We start from the raw sequence: 16,965 nt of genomic DNA, 5'->3' as shown, positions 1-16,965 counted from the left end.
TGTATATTTCCTTCCGGGATTCTGATTCCAAAAGGACTCTTTCTGTTAGTTTTGTTTAATTCGGGCGTTTCTGGAAAATATCTAAATGTCTCTTTGTACGATATTGAAAGACACACACGGTATCCAACTGGACTGCAGTACACCCTCGATGTTGTCTTAACGCTGAACGTGAATGAATTTGCTTTGTATTCTGAATCACTTACAGTGAGCGGCAGTGATACTTTGCTACGTAAACAATGTTTGGGGGAAACGCTAGGAAAAGAAACAATTCCTCTAAAGGGGCGCACAAGCAATTATGCATTTGCGGAGCGGGAACGACGTAAAAATTCAGAAATGTATGGAAGCAGACCACGTATTTTATTTTCACGCAGTCAAGCAGTAATGAGAATTTTTAGTCCACACGCTGATTTCGTTTTCGTTTCAGAAACTGTACGGCCTTACTAAAGGTATTCAGCTCAGGTCTCCAGAATCAAAAGAAAGAGTCAAAATCAAAAGTTACGCGGAACTTTACAAATATGGGAGTGTCCAGGTCTAAATTTAACGACGCATGTTTTGTGGTCGGAGACATTGTTCTTTGGTGTTGCAATAGTGGGGTACTTCAAGTCGATATTCGGACAAAACGTCAGAAAACCATTTTGTCATGTCCCAGTGGGAGACTTCACTGTACAAAACTGTTTTGTTCAAGAGAACAGCCCTGGGGGTATTTGCATTCGTGGAACAAAGGCACACGTGCAGATTTATTCAAAGACTACAACTGAAGCACTAATACTAACTCTCAGTGGTTTCGTGTTCTCTCCGCCTGTAGTGTATTAGTGCTTTGTAGGTTTCACTTCCTGATTTGCAGTTCTTCTGAAAAAAAGTAATCGGTACAGTCCAGTGCCCCGTTTCACAAAACTCTCGTAAGCCTAAGATCCAAGTTTTCTCGCAACCATTGTACCTCCTACTATAACGCAGGAGCTACGGGTGCTACGAGAAAAGTGTAGAGATCTTAGGCTTACGAGAGCTTTTTGGCCCAGGCCATCAAGCAAACAACTGATTGGATTAATTCTTACTTTTAGTGAAGGCTACAGACAATTTGAATCCCCGTGCCCCATTGTAAGAAAACTTTTAAACTGTTTGGAAAGACGTTCAGTGATGTTGTGTGTGTTCAGGAAACGTGTAAGGTTATGCATATGTTTTTGTAAATGTTGGACTAAAATCATTTTTGTTTTGTACTTGGGGAAAGAAGAGACGTTGATCTTAGCCATACATGTTGCTTAGTTGTCACTGCCTCTGCGAAACAGCCCTAGGTGATTATGCATGCGTTACAGTGTCGTGTATTTCTGTGGCAGAAGGGTGACATGAATTAACAATACATTAACCCCGGCTTGTTTGTCTTTCTTCGATCACTCAATTTAATTCACATCATCTAAGCCACTCATTGCTATTTATGCACATTAACGTCTCTACTACAGGTCATTAATTGTGCGTTTTCTTAAGTACATTCAATATTTTCATATTTTGCTTTATATCTCTGGGAAATGTTCATCTTTTGACGAATTGTTTTTTCTTTTGAAATGGCTCATTTAACAGTAGAGTGAGGAGGAGTATTCTGAATATAGCTATGAAGCTCAGAATGGTGTAAAGTATTGGGGTATATTATTAACGGCATTTCGTATTAAGTTCATTAACAGTTTATGCAATATTACCGAGTAAACTCATGGGCAAAAGAAACTTATCACCCGACATTATTTGTGTTAAAAACGACAAAAACAAAAAAATGTCAGAAAGAATGTTTATATAAGAAAGATAAGCCATTTACACAGCAAAAACTGTATTTGTTGATGCCCTGTCAATGTTCATGCATGCAGGAAGTGAGGTAGATGACACATGGGGTGGACGTGAAAGTTTACACAGAGGATTGCATTCACAGAGTGTGTGGAAAACTGAATCTTGGAAGTGTCTGAGCACTCAGTACCTAGTGTGTCCACCCCTTGAATCAATGCACGCTAGTACACGTCTCCGCATTGATGTCGTCAAACGCCTGATGACGTCAGGAGGAATCCTCTGCCACAGTTCCAAGAGAACTTGCTCCAATTGTTGGCGATTTGCTGGTGGTTGCTGTCGTTGTCTTAGCTGTCTGTCGAGATGATCCCAGAGGTGTTCAATGGGATTCATGTCTGGGGAACGTGCTGGCCAGGGCAAAACGTTGATGTTGGCGTTGTTGAGGTAATCTTCAACGATTCTGGCAGTATGCGGACGTGCATTGTCCTGTTGCAAAAGAACACCTCTTGGCTGTTGACGCACAAAGGGCAAAACAACTGGCCTCAAGACTTCGTCCCTATACCTTTGGGCTGTCAGATTTCCATGCAGGATGACAAGCTGTGTCCTCTGATCAGCACAAATCCCACCCCACACCATGATACCACCTCCTCCAAATGGGTGCACCTCTTGAATGCAGTTCCTCGCCAATCGCTCACCTCTACGTCGGTATACACGGGCTCGGCCATCATTTCTGTACAAGTTGAAACGACTTTCATCAGTGAAGAGCACTCTCTGCCAGTCACGTCGCTGCCACCGACGTACTGTTCGTGCCCACTGCAGCCGACGTTGACAATGTTGGCGGGTCAAGGGCATTCCACGGAATGGACGGCGAGCTCTGATACCAGCAGCACGGAGACGTCTTAGTACGGTTCGTCTGCTGATGCGGTGTCCCAAGGCTGTGGTCGCCGTTGACGTCGCTGTGACGAATCTGTTCCGTAGGTGTATCGTACGGATATGGCGGTCTTCGGCGGGCGTCGTAACCCTTGGTCTACCTGATCTTGGACGGTCAGTGGTCTGACCTGTCTGCTGAAAACGTCTCAGGAGGTTGCTGATTGTTGCCTGGCTGCAGTGGAATGTTCTGGCAATCTGACGTTGTGACGCCCCCATATGGGCCATACCGATGGCCCTATTGCGTTGCTCCGATGACAGTCGTGGCATAACTTTGATATGCTTTTTGATAATGCATGATTGCACTGTCGAACAGCTGTATTTATGCAACCAATGTGCACGAGAACTTTTGGTTACACTCAAAAAACCTTTTTCACTGTTTTTCGTGCTTTCACGAAAATCACAATATCTCGGGTTTTTTGCTTGCTACTCAGCTTAAAAATGTGTTTTAGCGAATGTTTTCTCAGTATGTTTTACCTAGTTCAGTTTTGTTTAGAAGCGTAAATGGAAATTTTAAAGTGATAAGTTTCTTTTGCCCATGAGTTTAGTTGAACTCCAGAAATGTGTAGACATGATACATAGCCACATTGATAATTATGTACTAGCCCTAAAACTGTACATGCGATACTTGCAGGTAACTTCAGATTTCCCAAACTGTAAAAGATATACTTAAATCTTAGAAATAGTTGTATCGAATTATGGAACGAATTGGGAGCATTTTGGTATCCGTAGTGAAGTACGACAACAGAGGATATAACCGCGAACGATCTTGAAGGTCGAAAGGGTTAAGAAGGTAGATTTAAAAATTGACGCTACTGGATCAGTCGTGCGTAATACGTGACGAGTTTTCAAACGTTCCTTTATAGTTTGTATTGTACAATTTAAGTAGCATTCTTAAGTAGCTGCTTAAGATAAAACAGCCACGGACTATTTTGGTCGTTTTCTGGGTAAAATGTTTGCATGGTATAATATCACAACGAATGACAATTTTAAATCCAAGAGCGGCAACGTCAAAGAGATAAGTCATGGCGGTTTTGTTTTCTGTAGTTGATGAGATGTTTTACTCCGTGCTGAGCAGAAAGTGTAAACAGTACCTATGGCATCTAGACAGAAAATAGCACAGGATTCCCTTGATTATGATAATTACTTAGTCACAATATAGGATTTAGTGTCCAAACATAGTTCTGTCAATTTATGATTGTCATGTTTTATGAAAGGATACACAGTTGTTTGACAACTTCTACACGGCATTGTGCTTAACCCTCTAGTGTTAACTTTAACGGGACACGTGAAGATCCGGATGAGGACTCTCACAATATATTCAAACGTAACTCATATTCTACAAATATATTCTTATCCCTATTTTACCTTACAAACACGCGAAGATCCTTACCTTACAAAGACACGAAGATCCGGATTAGAATTGATCTTCATCAACTCATAGACAAGTGGCACACCAGATAGGTCCTCTGAAGGAGTAAACTTGGTACATTTGGACAGCTTGGAATCAGTAGCTTTCCGAAACCAGTTTTTGTTGCCAGTCTTGATAGTATCAAACAACACATAACTTTGGGGCGTTTCTATGGTAATCGTGACATTTCAGAAAAAAAATTAATATACCTCGTCACAATGATCATGGACCCGAGAAGGTCCGGAGTAAATTGGCCTTCAGCACCCCATGCTTGCCATAAAAGGTTAATATGCTTGTCGCAAGAGGCGACTAACGGGATCGGGTGGTCAGGCTGGCTGACATGGTTAATGCATGCTGTCGTTTCTTAATTGTATAGGTCGACGCTCATCTGGTCAACCACTCTTCTGTTTGGTCCAAACACGACTATTTACAAACTCCCATATATCCGGGTCTTCAGTGTGTACCATTATCATTCCAAAACAAAAATGTACTTCTTTACTTCAAACTATCCATCAAAAACGTCAGAATATATTCGTATGAAAAAACTGCATCAATTAATCGCCCAACCACTGCGCACTGTTGCCAAGTAGCTTAATTGTCTACACCATGTTTGAAGGTTACCAAAATGTGAAGGTGTTGTTCTGTCCGTGGTATTACTTGCCCTTTACTAAGAGTTCTTTGCATGCATTGTATGTGTGTCTAATTTAGCTACTTAAACATGTTTTGTCTCTGATCGAGATGTTTGTCACATGTAGGTCAGTTATTACCTTTTCCATAGATGAATGTCAACAACATACATGACAGGTGTGGCGTAGCGTAGTCTTAAAATACCGAGAAACGTGTCTAGATAACCTGTGTATGAATTCCTCGTTAAGGTTTGTGTTTTGTTGGAGGAGGGAAAGGACCTTTCAGAACAGCGTTCTGCATGTGTGTCCTGTCTCATGTACCTGACAATACTGACATTTCTTATGAATGTTAATTGAAATGTCCTTTTCGCATTTTTCGTGAAATTAAATTTTACATCTTCTCCCACTTGGATATGGGGTGAACTAAGTCCGTGGCCAGGTCTACCAGTTGTTCGACATCGTCATTGTGGTTCGCCGGGAAAAGCTGCAACATTGCTGATGTGGCGTTTAGCAATAATTACTCACTCACTCCACTTTTGTGGAAACCTTGGTGGATGAATGACTTAATGTCTATGGAACCCAATCAGCTGATGTCCCTGCTGCTGATCAATCAACTTCTAGAAGAAAGTATATTAAAACGAAATAGAAGGTTACTATCCGTTTGTCCCAGACCAACGAATCACTTTGTATAAATGCTTTGTTCACAGGTACAACAGTGTATCAAGCTTAGATAATGCCTTCTGATGTATGCTTTGTTTTAGATTAGAAATCGACAAATGAATAGACTCGTGTAGAACGTTGTCGAATACCATATTGTTACACTGAGGAGTATACTCACCTCAGCATGTGCAATTTAATATATTAGAAAACCTTTGTATGTTTCGGTTTTTTAAGTCTTCGTAATCATTCGTTTGCAAGGCCACCCCAATTTCAACAGCAAGACCTGTATATTTCAGTTACAAATTTGTTGTATGTCACATTCAAAGTACGAATGTCCAGTCTGCATTGTCCCGCAGTGTCAAAATTACTACCTATTTATTCACAATGTTGAGAGATCAAAGACACAAAGACTTTTACACTTTCCAGAATGGAGGCCACTTGACGAGAATATATACTACACACTTTGAGATGTAGTATTGGCCTTTTGAACCAACTATTATTTTCAGAAGTGGGTCAAGGTCGTCTGTATCTGTGGAGCTGAGTAGAAGATGTCTGGGATGCGGTATGGTTGGTCTCCGTGATGATGTGAGGCAGCGTTGAGACAGCGTAATCATAGATGCCCCCTGTCACGTGTCGGCCCGTACAGGTCCTTGTTAGAACTGATATAGAGGCAACTAACCTATTCGGGTTTTAACTTTACTAGATTATGCACAGACCGCCGCTATATAAGTATATAACTATATAACATTGCAGAGTGCGTCGTAAAGCTAAACTCACTCACTCTGCACGTATCCAGTGTGCGTGACTTCTTAATAATAACTTTGTCTTAAACACTTATTGTTTTTATCTGAGCCTCTTTGCACTGTGATAATACACTTCATAATATAACTATCACTTTTAAGCAACAAGAACTTTTAAAGTTCCTCTTCTGCCAGTGCTGATATTTAACGCTGGAAATAAAATTACACGCACAACTCCAACTGTGACAAAAATCGACGGTACAAACGATTACGTTATCAAATTGTATTGACCTTGACATTCCTTCTGCATGCGTGATCTGTTCAGTGTCACGTCAAACCACGTGAACTTCATTACACGATCGCGTGAGTACATGGTTTGCGTGCATGTATGAATGAGTGAAATGATAACGTACAATTATAGTCCCAACCTTTAAGACCTCAACAATTTCATTAAACGAGCCACAAGTGCTAACTGACGTTGTTTTCATAGTATGTACGGTATAACCTTTGGTTGTACGGTATTCATTCCTTCTGTGTGAAGGAAAAAACCCCAGTAACGCCTTTTGTGTTTCAGGCATTTACTGTGTTGGTTATACGATCAAGTGCTTAACAGGGGAACAGGGTATGGATCAAAATTTGGCGAAAACGCAGGCTCAAACACAGGACCAACGACTTTTTTCCAGCAATATTATAGCTATATGACGCAGGTCTGTATGTATTCGAACCTGGACCAGACATTGCAGTGATCAACACCATGAACATTGATCAACGCTATCGGGATAGTGTGCCTTTGGTTTGGCTGATTTCCACAAACTTTCCACAAACAGACAAATATGATTACTTTCTATTCCAATCATTGTCTTCTGAGTTGTTTGACTTTACTGAGTTCAATTAGTCCCTTCAACTAAAGCATCAGCAATATCGGCATTAAATACAAATATTCGGTTACTGTCAGTTGTTGTTATTCCAGTCCATTATCGATCTCAAGCCATTAAACAAAGTCAATCGCACCCTGATGCAGACAGAAGCAATTTAGCCAACTGCAAACATTATGTTCCTCAACGACACCCTAATCGCTATTGTTTCACGAAAAATATACGAGCGGCGGTGTTGACATCCGAATCCCGTCATTCACGTCAGCCCTCGCAGCCAGAATCCAAGGCAATTCCCATTATTTGCAAATGTAATTCTCAGCAAAATTCTCATTATTTGCAAAGCTGATAACGGGCAGACAAAGTTACTGTTTTATGTTTCAGAGTCACTGCCTCATGTTTCGGAGTAATCGGCACAGGACGCCGGTCCTGGTTAATGTTATCAGGTCATGTGATGTTGGAGACGGCAGGAACTGCGTCCGAGTCGACATTTTGACAAACTACCTAACGTGAGCTAATCGCTTCATTGATTGTCTGTTTGTTGATTAACACCGCATTCAGCAATAGACCAGATGTGTGGTTTCGATCTGTAAATAAATGAGTCTGGACCAGACAATCCAGTGATTAACAGCATGATGATCAATCTACGTAATTGAGATGCAATGACACGTGTCAATCACGTCAGCGAGTCTTACCACCTGATCCCGTTAGTCGCCTGTTACGAGATGCATGGGTTAGTGAAGATCACAGGTCTAAACACACAGATGATCTTCAACTTGAGCGAGCTAAGTATGATGATTGTACTTTGTTACACATGAACTAAACTAGTGCGTCCATTGAGTCTATTACACATTAACCAAACTAGTGCGTCAAGTGAGTCTATTACACATGAACCAAACTAGTGCGTCAAGTGAGTCTGTTACAAATGAACCAAACTAGTGCTTCAAGTGAGTCCGTTACACATGAACCAAACTAGTGCGTCAAGTGAGTCTGTTGCACATGAACCAAACTAGTGCGTCCAGTGACTCTGTTACACATGAACCAAACTAGTGCGTCCAGCGAGTTTGTTACACATGAACCAAACTAGTGCGTCCAGTGAGTATGTTACACGTGAACTAAACTAATCTGTTCAGGCTTGATTATCAACGAGTCGTCGTCAAACGTGTGCATCCCGTGAAGATCAAGTTAGAACTGATCATCCGTAACCAACTCTTGCCGTGAAAGGCGACTAACGGGATCAGGTGGCTCACTGATTTGATTGACACGTTGCGTAATTCGATGCTCATACTGTTGATCACTGGATGGTCTGGTCCAGACTCAATTATTTAAAGATCGCCGCCATAATACTGGACTATTGCTGGGTGTGGCTAAAAGTAAATTCTCTCACGCGCTGTATAGCAGAATAGTAGCATACAGTATAACAGTAGCATGTATAATATACTCTTCCCCTTTTGATAGGAACATTTTGGTCTGACCAGGATAAGCGTAAGACCTGCATGTCAGGTGTATATTCAAATAGAATGATTAACCTTATCACATGTTGGATTGTAGGTAGAAGCTAGTATATATCCTGCAAACCACAATGTTCTCCGTTCAAATTGTCCTTTAAGCCTACTTCAGTGTCATATTGCAACAGGCGAAACTGACTTAAAACTCAGGGGTTCTCGGAGGAAGGATTTAAAGTGATTAAAAGGAAAGGATTTTAAAAACTTAATAATCTTATTTACGAATTACAATCTACCTTTGAAGGTGCAACGTAGTATGTATTTTCTGTGAATATTTCAAAGAAAGTCATTCAACATTTGCTCAAACGTTATTTGATCACGGTCACGCAAAATCAACTGCCTCAATAATGCTTTCAGGTTTTCGTAGCAGGGTTGTTGAGGACATTTGCAAAAAATATGTGTACGTGACAAGTTTGACGACTGATGTATGAATTTGATTTGTATCGTGACGCGTGTCCTTGGTAATTTTGTAGGTGAGTGAGTGAGTTTAGTTTTACGCCGTTTTAGAAATATTACAGCAATATCACGACAGAGACATAAAAATGGGCGTCAGGCATTGTACCCATGAGGGGGAATGGAACCTTGGTCTTTGGCGTGACAAGCTTTAACCACAAGGCAACACAGGTCCTCGTGTCTTTACGAGTATTAAATATTTAGTGAAAATACATAAAAAATTGAGACGACCCCCCAATTCACAGTGCAATACATAATGACAAGGCTGCGCACTTCTGTGAACCACATCCTCCTTCTTTGCCGATCGCTACTCCACCATCGCATGCAATCAGTTGAAACTTAATGTCAACATAATTATGGATGATAGGCCTATTGAACACCATTCATGACACCTACCAATTCTTTATTGTTATTTCTGCAAGTCGATTGTAATCCGATTTTGACTCTCAACTAAACGATCTTGACACAAATTGATATCGACCCGGTGTCCAATACCCGCATGGGTACAATGTGTGAAGTCAATTTTTGTTTCCCACGCTGTGATGTTGCTGGAATGTTAGTGAAAGGGGCGGGTTCCTTTTCACTCTACTTCAGTTTGTTCATTATGAACTTTTCTCTGTAAAATGTGTTTTCCGACACAAGTTGTTAGTCTAAATGGGTACATTCTGTCAATGTTTGACGTTGGTAGGTACAATTGTACAGCTGTGCTGATATACGTGGTATAATGGTATAAGACAATAAGTAGTATCAGTATCATAAATGCTATGCTCCATTTTCTCGCCTTTCTGTGGACGGAATGTGCATGCGTGTGGGATGTCTTTAAACCATCAGATTCTGTTCGTAGTGAGTAGGTTAGTGGATGTATTTATAGACGTGGTCGGAAATATTCCAGACAGATCAAGGTGAACTTCCGCCCTGCTTGTCAATCCAATGGCGACCCCGCATGTGATACTGAAGTGACGATATTCTTAGGCACAACGTAGTTATCAAATAAAATGTAATCACGCCATCACTTAAAACATCAGTCTCTACCTTTCACAACATCAGTCTCGATCTTCCACAACACCAGTCTCAATCTTTCATAACACCAGTCTCGTTCTTCCACAGTATCGGTCTCGATCACCCACATCAATCTCGATCTTTCATAACATCAGTTATGATCACCCACAACATCAGTCTCGATCGTCCACAACCGTGGGAGCCGTGCCAGTTCACACTTATCGGAGGGGTACACAAAGTATGCAGTCTAGACTACCAGTTGTCCGACTTTCATTTTTGTCGAAGTCGCGGTGGCTGAGCGGGCTAGGAGACTGACTTTGTGTGCTGGCGATTAGGTGACTGACTCTGAGGGTGCGGGTTCGAATCTCAACCAAACGAGTACTAGAATTTGTACTTTACGGAGAAAGTGAAATCCCAAATATGGCTTATGTTGCATCAGTGTCGATGTTTCATAACATCAGTCACGATTTTCTATAACATCAGTTTCGATCTTCCATAACACCAGTCTTCATCTTGATCTTCCACAACATCAGTCTCGATCTTCCATAACACCAGTCTTCATCTTGATCTTCCACAACATCAGTCTCTATCTTTCATAACACCAGTCTTCGTCTTGATCTTCCACAACATCAGTCTCGATCACACAAGACATCATACGCTTTCCTTACTATATCGTCTATCATCACAAATGTGCGTTTCACTGAATTGACACCGTACGGTGTCAAACGTTATACATTTTAGATAAACCCTTTCTTTGACGTACGAGTATGTATAAGAAAGGGAGATGATTTCAGTGTCCTGTGCAGGATGAAGCAATGTCAAGGGATCCGTAGTTCGAGACAAGCGGAATGTCGATAACAGAGATACAATGGAAGCGACATATCGAGCTACAGAACTTCGAGTTTACGAACCTTAAGTTAACTTAATACCTTAACAAGTGCTATAGTTTTCTTATCAAAGAATCACACGAAGCGATATATCGAGTTACCTCCCTTTAACTTCAGGGTTCCTATCAATTTCTTTAATATTTGATGACGTTTTTTTCCATCAAAGAATCACTTAAACTGTTATATCGGGTTAAGGGACTTCGAGCTTACAAAGCTTCAGTAAACATAATTCCTTAACACGTGTAAACGTCTTCTTTAATTATCACACGAAATCCTCACACCGCGAAACTCACCCAATGGGTAAGTTTCTACGATTTTGCACGAACATGTCGTGTATGCACTGACGTGAATCACCAACGACTATACAAAAGATTCGTTATCACAAATGGGATCACGATATTGTAAAGCTATTACAGGAAACAGACTGTTAAATATTTACCTGTTAACTGATTACCTGTTAATTATCAAGGACACGACTCACAATTCAAGTGAGTCACTCTACCACTGTGTAGAGTCCTCAAAGCCAACGGGTTGCCATGTTCACGATCGTGGTAAGTACTTGAACCTCTCTTAACGTAGCATTTCGAGATTTTGATAAAATACAAGGCTGTTGTTTTATCGAACTATACGTCTCTACTATGATAACGTCCATTTAAAAGAGTTTGGTGTTTGTTTCATGTGCGTCAAAGCGTTTTATTGTATGTGTTAGAGCGACATAATTTGCTGAAGTAAAGAAATGATTTTTTTTCATAACCCCTAAAATATGAAGTCTGTGTATAACTAGTTTTTACCCATATAATTGCTTGACCAGAACTGGCGGATTTTCCACCTCTTTATACAGTGAGTTTAGTTTTACGCCACACTCAGCAGTATTCCAGCCATATGACGGCTGGCTATATATAATCGGGTCTGGACCATACAATCCAGTGATCAACAGCAGAAGCATCAATCTGCGCAATTCGACAAGTGTCAACCAAGTCAGCACGCTTGACCATCCGATCCCGTTTTACAACAAACACAGTCGCCCCTCGTTAGGTGAAAAGTAAAGTAAATGTTACATACTAAAACATAGTTGTGGCGAACTAACGGTTGTAACGAAGTAAAAGGGTTAATACCCCCGAATATATGTTTCTCCAGTCGTTTTGGTTTGTGTTGAACCTTTGATAATTCGAAGTACTTATGTAGGTCACTTCAACTTCGACAGAATCTACTGTATAGATCCCTATATCCAATGTGTTTTAAACAGGTTACACAGACACTGCGGGTATCACTGGTGTGGTAGCGAATTGTAGGACGTTTTTCCTCTGTGTAGCTGCAGATTTCCTAGTTTACCCCATGCCAGTGTATCATTTTCTGATTCTGTATTAAGGAATATACCGTAAGCAATGACTATAACGATCTCAAAATGGACTGGTAATTTTATCTAGTTACCTACTTAGTCCGTTATTTCGAATGAAATACACATGAGTAAACACAATTCGTTACCCCCGCAAGTTCGTTAGAACCGTGTTCGGAATAAAAGGAGTAACTTAGTGTAAGGTTATTACAGGGAGATGCGACGGTTTAATGCGACGAACCCCGTCTGTGCTGATTCTGACATGTATATTTGATCAAGCCCTATATTTGATCAAGCTGTATAATTAGTATTTATTTTCTCTATTTTTGTCCTTCTGTAGGGTCCATGGAGCTTGGTATAATCGATGAGGATTAATGAACAACTGTTACGACCTTATGCATGAGACTGACATATAGCCACTGGCTGTTTACAAGTGAAGTCTCGCAGAATGTAAAGTGAATTTAAAGATATACTTTCTGAAGTGTTATGCTGCTTTGTGCACGCTTAACGTGGCGCGATTGTGGGATCCCCCGCCGAAATTTATTGTCCTCCGGAGAGGGTAGTTAGTTCCGACACGCCCAAAGAAAATTTAAATTTTCAAGATTCTTAAAACGTAGTATTTCAGTGATTTTAATTTATGACTCAATTCGACTAATATCGCCAGCGACTGTAAGGATTGTGTAAATACAACTAGGATCCATGCAGCTACCCATGACCCTCAGTACTGTGATCAACCTTCAGTTGCTGGCGATCAATTAAATCGTATTGTAAACAGTTAAAGATCTATGCCAGCTAGTTTTAACCCATATTGTGATAATCTAGTAATTTTACTGCCGTTCGTTGACAGGGTTTTATACACCATATGTATGTATCATGAACTTAGAAGTAGTTTTCGTCACGATATGACTGAAATTGCGAAATCACGATTGCCGACGTGATTATAATCATAACTCACTCACTTCTTGAAACACCAAGTCTAAGAACACCTGATTTCGTTGTCAAAGGTGTTCCGAATCGTTATTTAATGTGAAGTGTCCATTTCCGCTTCTGAATAAAGTCCTACTACTGACACATTGGACTCTTTGATGATTAGCACCACGTGTTGAAGAGGCAGGTGTTTATTCCATTCCTCTTTTACAGAAGAACAAGATTGACGGAAAGATGAAGTATCACATCCTTGCCCCGGATGAAGTAGAGGGTGAGGAAGTGTTCTCGCATATGCATCACATATATGAAGTATCCGACACCATGTCTCATGTACAGAAGGCCATCTTAATCAAAAATGGGGATCCAGTCGAATGACAATTTAATGACTACAAATGTGTCATGTAAAGGCTACAAAACTAGCAATGTGCGTCTTGGTTGATGGGGCTATGTTAGCCTTGAGGCTAGGGCGTTTGCTCACCATGCCATGGGTCAGGGTTCGATTCCACATGGCACAATGAGATACAATACAATCTTAACATCTGTTGGACATTTAGCAGAGTGAAAAGTAAACATGAAAGCACGGGAAGTATGGTGAATGTACCAAATGTTTGATTTTCAAGCGTAATCGTCTCAAGCTAGGGATATCCAAAAACTGGACTCACGCATAGTGAGCACTAAACACTTAAATACTACTTGATGTACAACAAATGTTGTTTAGAAACTTGTACAAAGTACATATAAAATTATCAGAAACACATACGTCTTTTGATATTGAAAAAACGCCAGAGGCCATGTGGTTACACATCTATGCCAAACAAATTTTGAATTGCACCAAGAGCAAACTTTCTTTGACCTTCTGCTTACAATTTTTTCAGCATTCAAGAATCCAATGAATTGAACTCTAGAATGATAAAATGCATGTTTTTAATCCTCTGCCCAGCTTACATCGACATATTCAAGGTGTTTGATGAGGAAGGTAAAGGATACCTGACGGCGAGTGATTTCAGTAGAGTGGGCAACATCCTCAACACCAACAACGTCGACACTTCAGACATCTGTAGCAGCTTTGACATCAACGGTAAGAGTGTTGAAGACATCAGACTGTGTATGTTTGAATTATGGTGAAGTCACCCATGTTCCCATACGTATGTAGGAAGTATTGGTACTGAACCAGCGGGTGCATCACATGCAGGACTGGAACTACACCCGTGGATGTATAAGAACAGTAAGATCCTTGGTGCTTCTGAAGACGCTTCAAACAGTCATTTTCACTGTCTACATACAAGGAGATTCAAACACCATCGGTCCCGTGAGGTTTCCACACGAGCAATGGTGGTCCACTGACACTGAAGACAGAACGTGGTATTTATCAAGTCTGTTTGATGTGGGAGGACATTTCAAAGAGGCCCACATGTTCATGTTTGCCAGTTTGATATAATCCACGAGCATGGATCTTGTGCTAACAAACGAATCATTGTTGGGAACATTCTAGATTCAGAATTACATGGCAACAGTTCGTAGATAAATCATGACTATTCCTAGTTAGAGCCATAATAGTACACAGGTTTGAAAGGACGGGTATTATTCATGGCCAACTCGTTCCGGGACATGAACAGTTTAAGCATTCGTAATTATTATTATCAAAGTACCTTAGTAAGTTCTTAAACAGATTCCGATTGGTCTGGCGTGTTTTTGCACATACATTGGTGGCTAAGAGTCTTCTTGAAGCTCATGCAAACGGTTAGTGGTTTACTGGCGGACGATGGCAATTTAGGCCACCTCTGTTTCATAGTGGCCTATAGCTCATGACATGTGGTCAGCATACCTGGACAACAACGTACAATAGACTCGTTCCCCAGGATAGAATTCAGTGGAAAATCATACTACACCTTAACCACACCAAGAAAGTTTAAATAAAGAGTCATGTTTGTTTGCCGCTTGGTCGTACCCTCAAATTCTAATATTTAAAAGAACAACAAATTTATGAGTTGCTGTAGATACACAGTGATTAAACAAGCAAAGGTTCCTAAAGCGAAAAGGCATCAGATACCGAGATCACGATGTAGAAGATGTAGCGTTAGTAGCAGACCTTTCATTGGTTCTCTGTCATTCTTGGTCTCAGGTGACGGTAAAGTGACGTTGGGCGAGCTACTCACTGTCGTCACTTGCATGAATCAGAAGACAAACACAGAAACGGAAATGGCCCACGTGTTCCGGTTGCTTGACAAGAACAGCGATGGTAGTCTGGACAAGGAGGAGCTCAAGCAGTTGATGACATCGTTGGGGAAACAGTTGTCTCAGAAGGAAGTGGATGAACTGATCATGAAGTTTGACAGCGACTTGGACGGCCGTCTACAGTATGGAGGTCAGTATATCGCATCCCTTAGCACATGCAGATTTTTTGGTTTTAGTTTTACGCCGCAGTCAGCAAATATTGATCTATATGGCGGTGTATATGTAGAGTGTGTGTGTGAGTGCTAACTACGATGGCTGATGCGAATTTGCCAACCATGAAAAGTATGTACAGGAAATAATAACGTTTTCATTACCTCTTTCTTCTGGTCAAGGTAATACCTGTATACGCGTCATGTAGTCATAGTCATCAAGACCTGTAAAAGGTCCTGGGGTAGAATAGGCCGTCAGCAACCCATGGTTGGTTGACACATATAACCGGCTCTCAATTGTGCAGATCAATGCTTATGCTGTTCATCACTCAATTGTTTGATCCAGCCTCGATTATTTACAAACCGCCGCCATATAGCTTGAATATTGCTGAGCGCGGCATAAAACTAAACTCACTCATTCGGTCATTGTCATCAACTTGAAGCATCAAAAATATACATTTTTATGTATACTTGTTTGGGGATCATGAATATTTTGGGCGATATTTTAAAACATACCCTATACGCACGCTGCACAACAAGATCCCGCAAAACATTCATTGTCCTCAACAGTTTTTTGTTCTTCTGAGCGGTGGGATAACCTAGTGGTTAAAGAGTTCCCTAGTCACGCCGAAGACCCGGGTTCGATTCCCCACATGGGTACAATGTGTGAGGCCCATTTTCTGGTGTCCCCCGCCGTGATAGCGCTGGAATATTGCTAAAAGCGGCGTAAAACCAAACTCACTCACTCACTCACTCACTTTTTGTTCTTCACACTTCAAGCAGAAAATAAAAGTTTCAGTGTGCTTGTGGATGTCAATGTTTGTTTACGAGTTTAAACCTTGTGTGGCCTCCCTTTCCAATCTCTTGAGATATCAAATCTATGCATTCTTTTGTTCTGCATGAAGATTCAATCTAATGTTATTTCTTTAATTTTATTTAGAATTTGTGAAGATGCTATCCTCATAAAAGACAGCTGTCTTCTGAGACATTCGGTTCGTCCCCGCCAAAGACAGTACGAAATAACACGAGCGTATGCGATTGCTGCAAGTCTTCAGACTCGATGGCACAATGACGTCCGACATGAACGTCAGCACTGTCATTGCTATGTGAGCTGTTCCGCTCACTACTATATTTGTTTAGTGTACACATTATTATTGATTTAGCTTTTATCACAAGTGTTATTTAGAAGTTAACTGTACAATGACATTACTTTAAGTTACATTTCTGTCTTTGATTTATGCACATAAGTGCAAACTCAGAACAAACACCGTTTGTCATATCAGGTCCTTGAAATATGAACAGTGTGTTTGATCGGTCTTTTTTATGGCTTTGAGTTATGTTGGCACGAGTTACAAAATGTTGTGTTGCCACCATCTGCATGGATATAAATCGTAGGATATTCATTTTGGTCGGTGTATTACTGCATAAATAATGTTTTGAAGAGATCAATAAATCTACCAATGTCTGTGGGGCA

The 16,965-nt window shown here is 40.7% G+C and overlaps 1 protein-coding gene across 1 annotated transcript; it reads left to right on the top strand.

The window, feature by feature from the left end:
- Nucleotides 1-13,325: 13,325 nt before the first annotated feature.
- LOC137295057 (calmodulin-like) lies at nt 13,326-16,620 on the top strand. The gene is made up of 4 exons (XM_067826327.1): nt 13,326-13,378; nt 14,048-14,185; nt 15,230-15,472; nt 16,432-16,620. Exons 1-4 carry the CDS (start codon nt 13,342-13,344, stop codon nt 16,455-16,457), a joined length of 444 nt encoding a protein of 147 aa, XP_067682428.1. The 5' UTR covers nt 13,326-13,341; the 3' UTR covers nt 16,458-16,620.
- Nucleotides 16,621-16,965: the final 345 nt, after the last annotated feature.

This window comes from Haliotis asinina, chromosome 8, assembly GCF_037392515.1.
Source record: "Haliotis asinina isolate JCU_RB_2024 chromosome 8, JCU_Hal_asi_v2, whole genome shotgun sequence".
Taxonomy (NCBI): domain Eukaryota; kingdom Metazoa; phylum Mollusca; class Gastropoda; order Lepetellida; family Haliotidae; genus Haliotis; species Haliotis asinina.
Note: the sequence above shows the minus strand (reverse complement) of the source record. Positions and strands in the feature narration are given on the sequence as shown.

What these genes read in the sequence shown, in the direction of transcription:
- LOC137295057 (XM_067826327.1), top strand. Translation starts at nt 13,342, where the DNA reads ATGAAGTATCACATCCTTGCCCCGGATGAAGTAGAGG. An exon ending in TGCCCCGGATGAAGTAGAGG is followed by an intron (nt 13,379 to 14,047) that starts GTGAGGAAGTGT and finishes TCCTCTGCCCAG; the next exon opens with CTTACATCGACATATTCAAG. An exon ending in CGGCCGTCTACAGTATGGAG is followed by an intron (nt 15,473 to 16,431) that starts GTCAGTATATCG and finishes AATTTTATTTAG; the next exon opens with AATTTGTGAAGATGCTATCC.